General features: G+C 39.3%; 1 protein-coding gene across 11 annotated transcripts in view; it reads right to left on the bottom strand.

The window, feature by feature from the left end:
- Positions 1–17,472, bottom strand: part of Erc1 (ELKS/RAB6-interacting/CAST family member 1) — a 537,557-nt gene that overhangs the window by 414,614 nt on the left and 105,471 nt on the right. For all 11 annotated transcript variants that reach the window (XM_008839745.3, XM_029566790.1, XM_008839744.3 and 8 more), the window contains one exon: positions 10,273–10,689. In XM_008839745.3, coding sequence (XP_008837967.1) covers positions 10,273–10,689 — 417 coding nt within the window. The remainder of the gene's footprint in view (positions 1–10,272; positions 10,690–17,472) is intronic.

Raw genomic sequence — 17,472 nt, 5'->3', positions numbered from 1 at the left:
TACACCTAAGGCTCACAGAACATAGTGGAACAAGGGATAGAGAGAATACTAATACATCTCTCAACTCTCATCATCAAAACGTCCTCATGCAACAGAGGGTAATCAACACAAAAGGCCACAAATGGCCAAAGCATAGAGAATAAGAGTCTTCCAAGTGTGGGCTCTTAGACAGGAGGTCCTATATTAAACTCCAACCACCCAGGTCTCAGGGACCATTGAGGAAGATGGGGCAGAAAGACTGTAAGAGCCAGGGGAGGAGGTGCATAACCAAATGAACACAGAGTCTTACAGGCTCCTGGGACCTTGTTCATATGAATCTATAGCAATGGCATCAGCATGCACAAGACCTAGCAGACAAAAACCCAGCATAGAACTGGGGAAATGGGCAGCAGGTCTCAATCTTAGCTAAAGAACTATTGGCAGCTGATTACTGCTGAGTGAGAGAGAGCTGATCTTCCAGATGGGCTGACTAGACACCAATGGATGAACTTGCAGTGAGGGGCACCTGGGTACACTAACTTGACTCAACAGGCTTTAATATAAATGACAGAATACATGAGATCCAGTGGGGGGGGGTGCTATGGAAGGGTGCAGATGGCATAAAGATGATCAAGATGGTTTGTATGTTCAATTTAAAAATGTAAGTAGGCAAGGGATTTAGCTCAGTGACAGGGCAGTTGCCTAGCATGCATCCTAGATTCAATCCTCTGGCACCATTTTTTTTAAGAGTATGTAACTCAGTGACATAGGCCTTGGACTAGCATGTGCAAGGTCCTGAGTCTAATACCCAGTACCATAAAAGTATGCCAATTTTTATCTGCCCATCTGAGAAAAAAAAGTGTTTATGATTGAAATGTAGCATTTAGGTCTGAAGTTGCTTTTCTCTTTTTTCACAGTTCAGATTTCAATCTTCAGCACCCTTAGGTCAAATGTTTATAGAGCCTTTTCACAGATTCAATCCTCCACACAAGTTCTACATTACTGTACTCACAACACAGAAGAGACAGACATGGAAGAAAAAATAAATGGAATAAGCAGGTGATCAATGAGGAGCTACTTCTTCAGCGTCTTCTCTCACTCACTGATGGGCATCATGGTTCTGTGGCTCTCTGCCTTCTCTAGTAGCTGCATGGTGCTCAGAAATCCTATCTCATCCTACATGGAAATGAGAGGCAATGATATAAAAATATCTGAATAAGCAAAGTAGTAACTGGTCTCATTTTCCAAAAGAGCAAACTAATTCTGGAATTCATTTTTATTCTAATTCTTCCTGCTCATGGTCTGTTCACAGTTACTGTCTTTGAGACAGGAGCTCATATACCTAGGCTGGCTTCAAGTTTCCTAAGATCTTGAACTTCTGATTCTCCTGCATCCACCTGCCAATGGTGGAGACTGAATCAACTGACCTACGTCCCAAGCTCAGTGTCTATTTCTTTTCTCTACATCTCCATTCTTCTTTTTCCTCTGTAACTTCCAAATGCCAAAAATGTTCACATGTCCTCCTCAAATATGCTAGCCAAATTCAAAATTCATAGCCTAGAATCTATACAATTATTAGCACTTTTAATCTCAAACATTTCTATGAACCCAATTGTACTAACAAGATTTGGATTAAAATAGCCAAATGGAATGTTTTAACTCATTGCAAGAATATCTACCTTCATTTTAAAGAAACAAAATACATGCAGGTTTGAAATATATTACTGAGCTGCAATGCTTTGTATGTACAGGAATGAAAATCTTAAAAGTGACATGAACAACCTCAACACTCTCTGCCAACACATTGAGAACCAAAGTTTAGGTCTCAAAGTTTGCTGTGTAACAATAACCAACAAAGTTTGTTACAACTCCAAATGCCCAAACCCTAAGCAATAAACAAATATGGCCTGCAATTTAGTGATTGTCCAATAGATGTCCTCACTTATCTATCCAAGGAAAGGTACAATAGCACAACATAAGAAAAACGTTATAGGGAGCCAAGCAACAATGTAATTTCACTATAAACACAAAATTCAAGCTCAAACAATAATGAAATTTCAATATAAACAAAAAATACAATACATAATCAAAATTTTAGTTTTAAGCCAGCATGTTGGTACACACCTTAAATCCTAGCACTCAGGAGGTAGAAGCCAGCCTGGTCTACATAGCCAGCCAGGCCAGCTGGGGACACAGGGAGACACTGTCTCAAAAAGCAAAACGAAACAAAAAATTTAATTTTACTTCTTTATGATTTTGTTTTGGGAAGGGAAAGAAGGGATGATCTGCTACATGCTTAATTATGTTGATAAACAAAACTGAAAATTGTAGTTAGTAATATTACAAATGTTATTCTAATGTTCTCTTAGTTATCAAATCTAAGATACCAGTGATTGTAAGACTGATCACTGTTCCACGTTCTGAATTAGAGGAAATGCATCCAAATAAATCCTGACACAAAGCTTTAGCATTTGAATTTTTATTTAATCATCATTGTGAGAATTTTTTTTATGTGTACAATTGTTTTGCCTGCATGTATCTAACTGAACCATGTGCATACAACACCCACAGATGCCAGAGGAAGGCGTCAGACTCCCCAGAATTGAAATCACAGGCAGTTGTTAGCCACCATGTAGGTGCTAGGAATCGAACCCAGACCCTCTGCAAGAGCATCCAGTGCTCTTAACTGCTAATCCATCTCTCAAGCCTCAAGAATATTTTATCTTATCTAGCAGTTTAATCACATATGATATCATATTCTTTTTTATCATTTTCTCCACACAGAGTAACAGTGTCAATGTTGACTCACAGAGTATTTTTGAAGACACTGAGCAAAGCTTAAAGCAAACAGGAGAAAAACTAATAATGCTCATACCTCAACTGAAGAGACGGCAAAATGAACACGCATGGCTATATTGTGCAAACAGACAAACATACCAGGAATGCTGCTTTACTGACAGAAGTGATAATATGCTTCCACAAGTAAGACTTAACTCACTTTCATATGGTTAAAATGGGAAAAACTTTGAGCCTTGAAACTGATGAAGTTACCAATTTTATAAAAAAAAGTTAAGCACTGCTGGGCATGGTGGTGGCCCACAACAGTAATCTTAGCACTTGGGAGGTAGAGGCATAAAGATCAGGAGCCGAAGGCCCTCCATAGCTATATAGGGAGTTCAAAGTCAACCTGGACTACAAGAGATACTGTCTCAACAAAACAAAAGCACACACACACGTGTGTGTGTGTGTGTATCTTGGTTCCTTTTGCCTTTCTTGATGCCCAAGTAATATGACTTGGTTTATATGAGTCTGTAACAGTCATTTAAAGACACCATTCTCCTAACCTAGGTTTGGGGGGTTCTTATTCTCCCTAGTTTTTCTTCCTCCATTTTCTCTCAACCCAAGAAGAAATTTCAAAAGCTAAATCAGTTCACGTAGCTCCTCTGATTAAACAACTGGAATGGTCTTCTCTTATACTTCAAACAAAATTGCTACACTACCTGTAAAGATCCTGAAGACAGGAACTTTGTCTTTTAGTCAGGGTTCTCCAAAGAAACAGAACCGGTAGAATGAATATATATGTATAGGGATTTATCAGCTTAGCTCACAGGATAGAGTCCTAGTAGTCCAACAATGGCTGCACCACACTGGAGAGGCTGAGAATCCGTAGTCGCTCAGTCCACAAGGCTGGATATCTCAGTAGTCCCAATCTGGCGCTGAAGGTCTGACAAATTCCAAAAGATCAGCTAGTCTTCAGTCTACAACAGCAAGACGAACTCACCAGCGAGAGAGAAGGCAAGCAGCAAGAAGCCTGGCGTTCTGCTCTGCCTTGGTCTTTTATACCGGCTGCCATCAGAAGGTAACGCCCACATTTAGGGTGTGTCTTCCGGCTTTAGATGATCCAATCAAGAAGATCTCTTTCATTTCAGTTAATCCCAGATCCAGTCAAATTGACACCCAGGATTAGCCATCACAGAAGGCATGGATTTTCTTTTATTCTCTGCGGCATCCTTGGTGCTTTACACATGGCTTATATCAAAAAAGTGGCTGATGAGTATGATGAATGAATAAGCCTGGCTCTGGTTATCTCTCCAAATCCTCATCTCAAGCCCTGTCTTCCACAGAATACTCTTGACCACGAGGCTTTCTCCAGTTCCCTCAAAATACCTTCCTACCAGGCCTTTGAAACAATGAACCTTCTGCTATGAAATGATTTTACTCAAATGTTCCACAAGACTGGCTTCTTCCGTTTCTTTAGATCTCCACTTCAAAGATACTGATTAAAAATCCCCTTCCTAAAATGAGCATGGTGACACATGGCTGTTATCACTGCCACTTGGAAGGCTGAAGCAGGAAGATCACAAGTGCTAAACTAGCCTAGACTACAGAGATCTTGACTTTTTTTAAAAAAAAAATCCCTTTGGGCATGGACAGATGGTTCAGCAGTTACAAGCACTTGCTGTTCTTGTAGAGAACAGAGTTCCCATCACGCACATGGTGGCTGACAACTAACTACCTGTAACTCTAGCTCCAAGGGAATCAATACCCTCTTCTGGCTCCAAGGGCATCCCGTATACATATGGCACACACTGAGACACACACCACACATAAATACATAATTAAAAATAATAAAACAAATCTTTAAAAAATTGCCTGCACTGGGTTTGGTGGCACATGCCTTTAATCCCAGCACTCGGGAGGCAGAGGCAGGCGGGTCTCTGTGAGTTCAAGGCCAGCCTGGTCTACATAGTGAGTTCCAGGACAGCTGGGACTACAGGGAGACCCTGTCTCAAAAAGACCAAAAATTAAAAATAATTGCCTTCACCAACATATTTAGCAATTGATTTCATCTCATAATTAGGAATTTACTATTCCTCACCAAATTTTTTATTTTTAAATTTGTATGTTTGTGTGTCTGTTTGAGTATATGCTGCATGGGTGCTAGTGCTCGCAGAGACCAAAAGAAGGTGTTGGATCCCCTGGAGCTGGAGTTATTGGTAGCTGTGAGCCGCCCAATGTAGATGCAGTGAAGTAAACTCAGGCCTTGTGCAGAACAAGAAGTATTCCTAATGTGGAGCCATCTCTCCATCCCAAATTTTTCAGGCTTAGGAAAGACCAGGAAAATATATGTCCACTGTCTATTCCAAGATCAAATACATACTAGAGGCTTAATAAGTGACTATTGAACAAGTGAGAAAAAGTGGTACCAAGTGATTCTAGCATCTTCCTGCTTTAGAAACTATGTACATATAATAGTCAAGGACCATGTTAAAAACTATTTTAACTATTTAAAAACTATTCTATTTTAAGTATAAAAACTATTTTAACATGTTAAAAATTATTTTTTCTTTGATAATTGTTCTAACATGCATATTTAATTTATTAATGTTGCTATAACAATGAGTCTTTCCTGTCAAAGATATTTAAAGCTTTTTGCTTACATTTTCATCTGATGTCTTCTCTTTAGCTCTTTACTTCATCTGGAATTTAATTTTATGTAACTGGTATTTTCTAAATGATGGTCATTATCCCAAAATAGTAATCATATACTTAATACTGTACTATTTCTCAATTCTATTTTGTTTCCTTGATCTTGGTGGTTTCTATGCCCATGCCAAGATCACACATGGCAATGAAGTAACTTTGTTTGTTTGTTTGTTTGTTTGTTTAGAATGAGTTTAACTATATAACTGAGGCTGGCCTTGAACTTGAATTCCTCCTCTCTCTGCCTCCCAAATGCTGGTATTACAGATGTGCACCACCTGGATTATAAATACACATGATCTATCTAAGTACATCTTTCAATAGTTTCCAGAGAATACCCATTATAGTTACAGTGACTTGATATATTTGGGGACCTGACATGTGCATATTAGTGTTTCTACATATACAATAATGAATATTCAATCCTATCCTTTCCATTAATGATACTGTGTATTCCATTCCCTTATTTAACTATACTATCTAACTGCACTATCTAAAACTTCCAGAATATTATTAAACACCAATTAGCACAACCATCTCTACCTCTTAATTTCAGTATGTCACCAGGAAGCAAAATGCTTTAAAACATACATTTATTGTCCTGTTATTTATTTAAACCAATCTATCCAAATATCATTCAGTTCTTATTTTTTTAAGTATTTATTTGGCCTGATAGTCAAAATGTATAACATTTTATCTAATGTACTTGAGAGAAGGAGAGTGGAGGAGGGAAGGAAAGTCAGTCCAAGGTCATCGAGGGCTACATAGTAAGACTTTGTCTCAAAAAAAAGGTGCTCTTTGAACTCCCCATAATGGCATGTACAAATCCTAAACCCCCAACATGATGGTATTAGAAGGTGGGGACTTTGCACAGTACATAGGTTTTAAGGGAATCCCATTCTTTTGCTGTTATCATAAGGATCCCAGAGAACTCCCTCACTCTTTCCTGCCATTCAGACACAGCAGGAAGAATGCTGTCCAAGAACTAGGAAGTGGGTCCTCACCAAGCACTGGTGCCCTGATCCTGGACTTCCCACCCTCCAGAATTTTGAGAAACAAATGTTTGTTGAACAAGCCAATCAATCTATAGTGTCTTTGTCATACTAGGCCAAACAAAGGTAAAATATTAAACAACGAAAAAACATACATGTAAGTATGTATACAATAACACAATCAGTGTTTTATATATAAATATACCTGTTAGTACGTATGTATGTATACAAAGCTACACATGGAAGACTTCATGGTAGAACTGAAATCTTGAAGATGAGTCAGAAAACAATGAATAAGCATTTCTAAAGCCATCAGTTCCATTTGCCCTTAAGTAATTTTAAGAAGTATGACTATAATTCCTATAATATGATAATATGTTACCAATGGCAACTTTGAAATATACAGCAAGGCTATATATTTTTCCCACATCATGGATATAATTTATAGAGCTTCATGTTTTTGAAAATCAGTCTTAAACATTTGGATTCTTTTAGTATTTTTTTCAAGTTCAGCAAATTTCTAATTATTCTCAACCAGAAAAATGTTGTAGCCTCCCAAAATCCTTAAAGCATTTATTAACTCCAAAACCCAAAAAGGAACTAGGACAAGCTGAAATATTCAGAAATAGTAAAAATCTAATATTCAATGTTTATCACAATGCTAGTAGTTTTCCTGTTAGATGATCTATGAGTTTTCTTTTTCTCCCCCTTTTTTTTTTTTAAGACAGGGTCTCCAGCTGTCCTGGAACACACTATGTCGACCAGGCTGGCCTTGAATTCACAGAGATCCGGCTGCCTAACCACACCCGGCATTTTTTTGGCTTTTTGAGACAGGGTCTCCCTGTAGCCCCAGCTGGCCTGGAACTCGCTATGTAGACCAGGCTGGCCTTAGAATTCACAAAGATCTGCCTACCTCTGCCTCCCAAGTGCTGGGGTTAAAGGAATGCGCCACCATGCCCGGCTTGCTCTATGAGTTTTCTACTGCTTTTCCAACAGTGATCTATGGTCAGATTTCAGGTTATTTTCCTAAAATACAAACCTTGGTATGCTGGTATATACCTAAAATGTCAGTGCTTGGGAGCCTGAAGCAGAGAAATGGAGAGTTCCAGGCCAGCCTGGTCTACAATACTGAGTTCAAGGCTAACCTGAGATACACAGTGTGACCCTGTCTCAAAAAGTCAAAAAATAAATAAAATATGAAGTCTATAAAGTAAGCTGAAAAAAATGCATGATGTGCCTGTACTGTGGTATTTGACTAAAAATTTTTCAATAGTACATTCTGGTAATTTGAAGAATGTAGCATACATTGCATCTGAAATTAATGGTAAGAATACAGTACATACTGTTAGGCAGTAAACTGGTCCAACCACTCTGGAGGATAAGCTTATTCAAAGTTTTCAAATTGTACACACCTTTGTTTTCCATGGGAAAACAAAACAAAACAAATATACATGGATATATGGTCAAGGATAGTCAGTGAAGCCAGGGGGGTTTTGTTTGGTTGGTTTGGTTGGGGGCGGGGGTTGGTGTGTTTGGTTTGTTTTTTGAAACAGGATTTATGTAATTCAGGATGGCCTTGAACTCATAATGTAGGCAAGGATTACCTTCAATTCTCCCATCTCCCAAGTTCTGGGATTATAGGCATATGTTCAAAGTACAGGTTTTACAATATTGAAAAGTTAATAGTGGTCTAAATTCTAACAGTAAAAGATGTTCAAATGCATGTGATAGAATATTCTAATTTCATCTGGAATGACCAAAATTTATAAGTAACAAGAAAAAGGATGATTGAGGCAAGTAAGGAAGAAAAGTAGATGGCACTGTATTTTGCACAATTTGTACTATCTAACACAATAGCCACTAGACCACATGCATGAACTAAAATTTAAATTCAATTAAGTTTAATTAAAGATAAATTACATTTAAATAAACGTATAAATCTAGTCCTCTAACACACTAGCTACTCTTCAACTATTCAACAGTCCAAGTACCTGGTAGCTCCCACATTTAATAGAGCAGCTATAGAACATTTCCATCACTACAGAAAGTAACACTTCTAATACTGCTGATGAGTATTCTACCCTCTTAAGAAAAATAAATATGAGCCGGGTGTGGTGGTGCACACCTTTAATACCAGCACTCGGGAGGCAGAGGCAGGTAGATCACTGTGAGTTCAAGGCCAGCCTGGTCTACATAGTGAGTTTCAGGACAGCTGGGGCTATAAGGAGACCCTGTCTCAAAAAAAAAGAGAAAAAGAAAAAGAAAAAAATATATATAAATAATAAGTGACTAGAAACATTTACATAACAGAAGCTACCAACTATTATTAGGCAATAACAGGTTTAAAGTTTTAAGGTTCTAAGTTTTGGGTATTTTCTAAGTTTATAAACAACAAACTGCAACTAATTTCCTCTGTAATAAAAATTATGTTTAAAAAATATGAAGTTTTGCCAGGCGTGGTGGCACATGCCTTTGGTCCCAGCACTCAGGAGGCAGAGGCAGGCAGACTGCTGTGAGTTCAAGGCCAGCCTGGTCTACATAAGTGAGTTCAGGTCAGCTGGGACTACAGGGGACCCTGTCTCAAAAAGACCAAAAAAAAACTGTGGTTTTTTAAAAGTAAAAATGCCAGCTATTATATAAATATTCCAGATTCTCTTTAAAGGAAAACTTATAGGAAAAAAAACTACAAACTTGGTAATTAATATTTTCTTGCTTTGGGAACACCACATTTTTCTTCCTCCCAGTTCATTTAAAAAAGAATTATTCAGCTGGGCGTGGTGGCATAGGCCTTTAAGCCCAGCACTTGGGAGGTAGAGGCAGGCGGGTCTCTGTGAGTTCAAGGCCAGCCTGGTCTACATAGTGAGTTCCAGGACAGCTGGGGCTACAGGGAGACCCTGTCTCACAAAGGCCAAAAAAAAAAAAAAGAATTATTCAGATTCATACTAACAATTTAAGGATTTTTCTTCCCCCCTCATCAAAGTGTGAAAGTTAGTCATGGCAGCGCATGCCTGTAATCCCAAGGTGAGGTAGGTGCATCACTATCAGTTCAAGACTAACCTGGACCACATAATGAAGCCTGTCTCAAAAACTGAAAGGAAAAAAAATTTTTTTTAAACTGAAAGCTATCTTATGTCTAATCAGACTTATAAGATTTATAAACTAGCTCAAAGTATGATTAATTCTTCCTTTACGCTTTCTTGAAATGACATTACCACAGAAAGTGAAGTATAATCACAGAGGTCAGCTAAAGTCTGTTTCCTCTAAAATATAAGCAACATTGTGCTTCTACATCATTCCTCCTGGCTACACCTCTGTAGGAACAAATAAATTTTACCACATATCTTCCACAGCAAGGGAACAGTTTCCATGGAAACCACAGACAAACATTCACTATTGCTTCCAAGAACATGACCAGCACATGTGAACTGAGGTTAACAGCATACTCTCTTATTAATACTTTTTAGTGAGCAGCAGTTAGCTACTCTGATTTGGGTTATGTTGTGCTGTCTCTATGAACAAACACAGAGGCAAGTCACACACACAAAAAAAGATTCTGCATCCCTCTGGCAACACATGAGTCTCTAGAAATCACGTGTGTGGGGTGGCAGGAGTTCAGATGTCATTAAGTAACAAATATACCAGATGATGTCATTCCATTCAAGAAAGGAAATCAGAAATTAGTGATGCACTGCAACATAAAAGACAAAATTCCTATCCAGAACACAGCAAAGTATATGAATTTATCTAGGCCACATTCTGTTAACAAGGGAAAAGAGACAATCAGTAAATCAAAACAACTGAAAAGGGAGTCACTCACCTCTCTCAACATATTATTCTCTTTTTCCTTCTGCTCCAAAAGGCTTTCTAAGTGGTGGACATGCATCTCTGCCTCTGCCAGCCGTCTTGTTCTCTCATGGTCTTCTTCTGTAGCTTTGGCAGAAAGTCCTTTGCTCTGTAACATCTCCAGAAGCTTCTTAATGGACTCATCCCGGGCATTTAAGGTTTGCTTCTGAGTCTCGATTCGCAGCTCCATCTCCTCCAGGGTCTTGCGCAGAAGGAACAGCTCTTTGGCTTGCCGCTCGTGCTCCGCATGCAGCCTCTGGAAGTTCTCCTCTGTCAGCTCAGCCACGCAGGGCTCACCGGTCCTACTACTACTATCTTGCTGAAACAGCTGGTTCAGGTCCCTCTGAATCCGTAACTCATCCTGGAGAGCCTGGATTGTCATCTGCATATGCTAAGAAACAACACAAAAAAGAAAACTGCAAATCAGCTTTCCCCTCCAGTAGCAAAGACAGACAGCTTGCAAGGAGCTGGAAACAGATACCAGAGCTCTCAGGAATCTACATTCAGCAAACTAGGATTCACCTAAATCTGTTTTAGTTCCATAGAAAATTATCAGTCATTTAATGTGTGCTTATTCCCAACAGGCTTAAATAAGTACGGCAGTCTCTTATTCTCATAAGCCATGATAAAAACAAGGTATTTCAAAGTTTAACAGAAAATAGCTTGAAGGGTGAGGGAAGATATGGGAAATCAGCAGGGATAAGAAAATTTTTCATTCCATAAAACTATGAAAAGCATCAAAATATAAAGTAATTTTTAATAATTACAAAAATTAATTACTAAGTACTAGTATTTAATAAATAATTTATCTTAAAGAGTCTGAGTTTTGCCCAAGCTTTATCTAAATATTACAAAGTAGTTAAAAGTACCAGACTGACTGACTGTGACGATGCATGCAAACCTTTAATCCCAGCACTCAGGAGGCAGAGGCAGTTGGATCTCTGAGAGATAGAGGCCAGCCTGGTCTACATAGTGAGTTCTAGGCCAGCAAGGGCTACAGGGAGACCCTATATCAAAAAAAAAAGGAGCAGACTGGTCCAACTGAATCAATAACCATATTAAAGGCCCATACTAATGTGGTCAGAAGGATTTAAAGTAGCACTATTTTGCCCCTTGCCCTCCAAGGTCAATTAGACTGTGTCTCTAAACCTGACCAATAAGTTTTTGGAAAAAAGGTCTCATGAAGTCCAAGATGGTCTCAAATCCCCTATGCAGCAGATGATGGCCTTGAACCTCTGATCCTCCTGCTTCCACCTCCCAAGTGGTGATTACAGGCAGAAATCACCATGTCTGGTTTTAGGCAATGCCTAAAGATCTAACCCAGGGCATTGTGCATGCTGGGCAACACTATACTAACAGAGTCCACACCCCATTTTATAAAACTGGGGGTGGGAGTAAAATAATAAAATTTTGAAATAATTTTAAGAAAAGAATGCCATCACTGACTTTGTGTAATAAATTGAAAATTCAAGAAAAAATAAATTCCTAGAAAATGTAACATCAAAAATTTCTAAAGAAAAACACAGCAAATATGTAGTTAGTTGAGAGTGAAGAGGAAGGTAAACTTCATCAAAAAAGAAAGCAGCAGGAATAAGGAATTTTTCAAGGAAGTTTTACCATATATACTCAAAAACATGTGATTCCAAATTAAGATAAATGGCTCAAACAAACAGAGAAGGACATTGCCATCAGCATTTATAAGGCCAGGATAACTCAGATACTAAAAACAGAAAAATAAAACAGAAGTGGTGTGGAGGCACACACCCTATAATCCCTGCCCTGAAAAGGTTGAGGACAGCCTGGGATACCTAGAGAGACTAGTCTCCAAAAGAAAAAGAAAAAGTAGGAGAGAACTAGGTACAAGTAACTCAGTTACACATGTAAATGAGGAACAATATTCAACAACAGTTTTTTTTAAATGTCTCATGAGCTCAGAACATCTTACAAAGCAATAAGGTTTATTTCATCATTCTAAAACAAATAATTCCTCATTTAGAAGAGGAAACCCCCTATCTAGAAGCCTTTGAGAGGAAACTAGCCACTCCAACAGCTATCAAAGTGCCTGAAAACAAATCCTGAGTCCATCACTCTCAAGTCCAGCCTTGGCAGACAAAAGAAAAATGAGGAGGAAACCAATAGAGGGATGCTTTTGGAAGCTCTCGTCAAGAAATTAAAATGGACTCATATGAACATTTGAAATTTGCCCTGTTCTGACTTTCTTCTGGTTCCCTGTCTAGAGCTTGTAATGCTAACTAACTACTCTTGCCTTTACTTCTCCTTCACATCTCCTACTCACCAGTCAAGGACTTTCTTTTCTCCCTAAAGAGTTATGCAACTTGGGAGTCTTTTGGATAGACCCACTGAAGGGGTACCCCAAATGCCTCACCTTGCAGCCCTATTCAGATGGAAGAAGCCAGAGCAGTCTGTGTCCCAATTTCCTACCCACAAATTGGGTAACTTCTTCAGAGGATGGTGTGATAAGAATAGGAGGTAGGAATTGGCTAGGCAGTTAGGGTAAAAAGACCCCAAAGAAAAGTAGCCAGTTTCTTGGCTAAAATTCAAAATGTCCTTAGGCCTCTTAGCAACATACTCTGTTCTCCAAAGGCTAAAAATGTCAAAAGTATTTGGGAGCTTTTATCTAATCCCGAAAAGATTTTAGGGTTACCTCTTTGGGGGGGTAATGTTAGAGTGGCAAAAATCCTCATTTAAAAAGAAAGAAAGAGTATATGAAGTTGTCAGAAAAAAGTGATGAGGAGATATGGGAGGAGTTGCAGGGGAGGGAGTGGGCATGGATTTGATCAAATCACCTTATATGCATGTATGAAATTCTCAATAGTAACAAAAAAAAAAAAGAGGAAACTCCTATAGAGCTCAACACCAGAAAAAAATGGGAAATTTTCAACATTCATTTATGGTTTAAACAACAACAACAAAAATTTTCCAAGAAGGACTACAGAGGAAGTTCTCTGATCTAATGAAGAATACCACCAGCCGGGCGTGGTGGTACACGCCTGTAGTCTCAGCACTTGGGAGGCAGAGGCAAGGTGGATCTCTGTGAGTTCAAGGCCAGCCTGGTCTACACAGTGAGTTCCAGGACAGCTGGGGCTACAGGGAGACCCTGCTTCAAAAAGAAGGAAAAAAAAAAAAAAAAAAAAAAAAAAAAAAAAAGAATACCACCTAAAAACCTACAATTAGACCACTTTTAATCCCAGCATTCTGGAGGCAAAGGCAGGTGGATCTCTGAGTTCAAAGCCACCTGGTCTACATAGTTCCAGGCTATCTACAGGGTTTAAAGGGAGACCTTGTCTCAAAAAATAAACAAAGAAAAACCCTACAATTAGGGGTTGGGGATGTAGTTCAATGGTAGAGCTCTTGCCTAGCATGTGCAAGGCACTGGGTGTGTCAATTATTGATAAGGACTATTTTCTTGTTACTGGGGATTTATACTCAGAAGTTTCTTACCTATACCTATATCCTCGAGTGTTTGCTCTATATTTTCCTCTAGCAGTTTCAACATTTCAGGTTTAAATTAAGGTCTTTGATCCAATTTGAATTATTTGGGGGGGGCAGGGTGAGAGATAATATACCTGATTTCATTCTTCTGAACATGAATATCCAGTTTTGTCAGCACCATTTATAGAATAACTTGTCTTCAAAAGTGTGATTCAGAGGAAAGAGATGCCTGGTAACAATAAAGACACTGGCCACAACTAAGAGCCATGCCTTTCCTGTCACAGACTATAGCCTTAACTTGAGCCAAAATGAGTCCTCTTCCCTTATGCTGCTTGCTGTCAGGTGCCTGGTCACAACAATGAGAAAATTAACTAATGCAACTGTCTTAATTTCTTTGTGAATCACAATGATCAGAAATAAGTATTTTTATATGTGATGAATGAACATTTATTCATCTGGCAAAACACTAAGTTATAGAAAGAAAAGAATAAATACATACTTGAGAACCAAGCAGCTATAAATTGTAGGCTTTGATACAGAAAAAACAAGTTTTCCATGAAAGTAAAATACTATTGGATAAATATCTGAACACAATTTGTCAGTAACATTAGTGACAAACATCAAACAAGATCCCTAAGTCTTTGGGGATGAGGAGATGGTTTGATGAATAAGAGCACTTGCTATACAATCAAGAGGATCTGAGTTTAGGCCCAGAGAGGTGGCACATTCACTCCCAGCACTCTGGAGGCAGAGGAAGGTGAAGCTCTGTGAGTTCACAGCCAGCCCAGTCTAAATAGAAACTTCCAGCCAGTTGGGGCTATAGAGAGGCCACCTCTCTCCCCGCCCCCCCCCAAAAAAAAGAGGGAGGAGGAGGGGGAGGGGGGAGGAGGAGGGGGGAGGAGGATCTGAGTTCAAATCCCCAGCAACCACACAAAAGCTGAATATAGCTGCACATGGCTATAACCCCAGCACTGGTGGGGGAGGATAGACAGGCAGATCTCTGGAGCAGACTGGCCAGATAGCCTACCTCAAAGAAAGACCTGGTCTCAAAGCAACACGGCAGAAAGCAATGGAAGAAGACTCTAAGACATCCTCCTCTGGTGTACACATACGCAAGCATAGGCACACACAACCACATATTCATACACATTAATATACTCACATACACACACACACACACACACACACACACACAAACAGTAATAATAATAATAAAAGGAATATCATATGACATCTTCGTGGTGTACTTAAAAGTAAAATAACTTTGTTTCCTGACTCTATGAGTTCTATCACATAAACCCCAATAATTGCATTTCTGCTAGGTTGCTTGCTTCTGTTTTTTGTTTTTTGTTTTTTTCAGGGTTTTTTTTTTTTTGGGTGTTTGTTGTTTTTTTTTTTTTTTTGTCTTTCTGAAGCAGGGTCTCCCTGTAGCCCCAGCTGTCCTGGAGCTCACTATGTAGACCAGGCTGGCCTTGAACTCACAGAGATCCACCTGCCTCTGCCTCCCAAGTGTTGGGACTACAGACATGCGCCACCACACCTGGCTGTTTTTTCAGTTTTTAAGACAAGACCTTCCCATGTATCCCAGTCTGACCTGAAGCTCACTATGTACCCCAGACTGGCCTCAAACTTATGACAAGCTTCTTGCCTCAGCCTCTCAAATGCTGGGAAGCAAGCACCACCACACACAGCTTTGCTATCAGTATTTTGAAACACATGTTTAACCACTGATATTCAGAGATTTCCCCTGCCAAATTATATTTACAATTCAAATGCTTAGGTGTATGAGCACAAAACCTTTCACTACCATTTCAGCATACTCTTTTTATGAGTATGAGTGTATTTCCTGAATGTAGGTAGGTGCACCCGTGTCATACAATGCCCACAGAGGTCAGAGAGGGTGTCGGATCCCCTGGAACTGAGTATGGATGGTTGTTAGTTACCATGTGGTCCTCTGCAAGAGTAACCAGTGCTCTTAACTGCTCAATCATCTCTCCAGCTCCAATTTCAGCATACTTTTAAGGGAAAGATATTTGAATGTCAATATCAGAAAGTACTACTTATAAAAGCTGACATTTAAAAATCAGAATTCATCAAAACTTGGTTTCTTTTCTGTTGCTGTGATAAAAACAAGTTAAGGGTAAAAGATTTTACTTCAGCTCATAGTGCAAGGTTACAGTCCATCATTGTGAGGGAAGCCACAGCAGTAAGAGCTTGAAGCAGCTAGTTACACTGCATCCGGAGTAAAGAAGCAGAGGGCGGGGGTGATACATACCGCTCTGCTCCCTTTCTCTTCTTATACTCACCAGGAACCAACCAGAAAATATAATACTCAGAGTGGGCAGGTTGCACACTTCAATTAATGCAATCAAGATAATTCCCCATGCCCATGCCCATGCCCAGTGACCCATCTCTCAGGTGATTCTAGACTCTGTCAAGTTGACAACACTAACCATTACAAAAAACTTTAAATTTCCACTTTAGGGGCTGGAGAGATGGCTTACTGATTAAGAGCACTTTCTGTTCTTGCAGAGGATGAAGATTCTACTCCCAGCACCCACACTGAGTGGCTTACAACAATTTGAATTCCAGTTCCAGGAGATTCAATGCCCTCTTTTGGCTTCTGTGGGTATCAGCACACACACAGTGCACATGCATACACTCAAGCACACACATACACTTAGGTATTCACATATATACATAAAATTTTTTAAATTAACTTTAAAAAAAACCTATAAAAACAAATGGGTAGGCCAGATGCAGGGACAGATAAAATTTATTAAATGACTTGTATCTAGAATGTATAAACAACTCCTATAATAAATTTTTTAAAGTCCTATAAATCAGTAATTTTTTATTTAATTTTTAAATTAAACTTTTTAAAAATGAGTCAAAGATTTGAAATCTTCAAAACAGAAAATATAAACTGTAGATGCAGTTTGATAGCAGAATGTATGTTCAGCATCCACAAGGCCCCTCAGTTCAATACCCAGGATGACAAAAAATAAATAAAAAAGGAAAGGAAAAGAGAAAGGGTAAAAGGAAAGGGAAAGGAAAAGGGAAAGAAGAAGGGGAATGGGAAGGGGAAGAGGAAGGAAAAAGGAAGAGAAGGGACTGCACATGGTGATGCAAGCCTGTTATCTTAGCACTCAGTAGGCTGAAACCAACCTGGGCCACATAGCAAAACACTGTCTCAAATAAAATAAATAAATAAATAAATAAATAAATAAATAAATAGTCCTAAAACATGCTATCTCAACACTCACTAGGCTGAGGTGGAGACTCTGAAGCACCAAACCAACCTGGGCTACACAGCAAAATACTGTCTCAAATAAATAAATAGTCCTAAACATTTCCCTCCATCTCTATTTTTTGCCACCCTGCCTGTGCTATTGGATAGCTTTAGCGTCAACTTGAACTGCCTGGGCTGAGGGAGCCTCAATTGGGGAATTACCTGCATAGGACTGACCTGTGGGCATGTCTGTGGGGCATCTTCTTGATTGTTGAGTGATGTGCCAGGGCCCAGCCCACTATGGGTGGTGCCACCCCTGGGCAGGTGGGCCTGTGTTGCCTAAGAAAGTAGACTGAGCCAGGGGAGCAAGCCAATAAGCAGCATTCCTTCATGTCCTGTGCTCCAGGTCCTGCCTCCCAGGTTCCTGCCCTGAGTTCCTACCTTGGGCTCCCTGATGAACTGTGACCTGGGAGATGTAAGTCAAATAAA

The sequence above is a fragment of the Nannospalax galili genome, unplaced genomic scaffold, assembly GCF_000622305.1.
Source record: "Nannospalax galili isolate Female #2095 unplaced genomic scaffold, S.galili_v1.0 scaffold199, whole genome shotgun sequence".
Taxonomy (NCBI): Eukaryota; Metazoa; Chordata; class Mammalia; order Rodentia; family Spalacidae; genus Nannospalax; species Nannospalax galili.
Note: the sequence above shows the minus strand (reverse complement) of the source record. Positions and strands in the feature narration are given on the sequence as shown.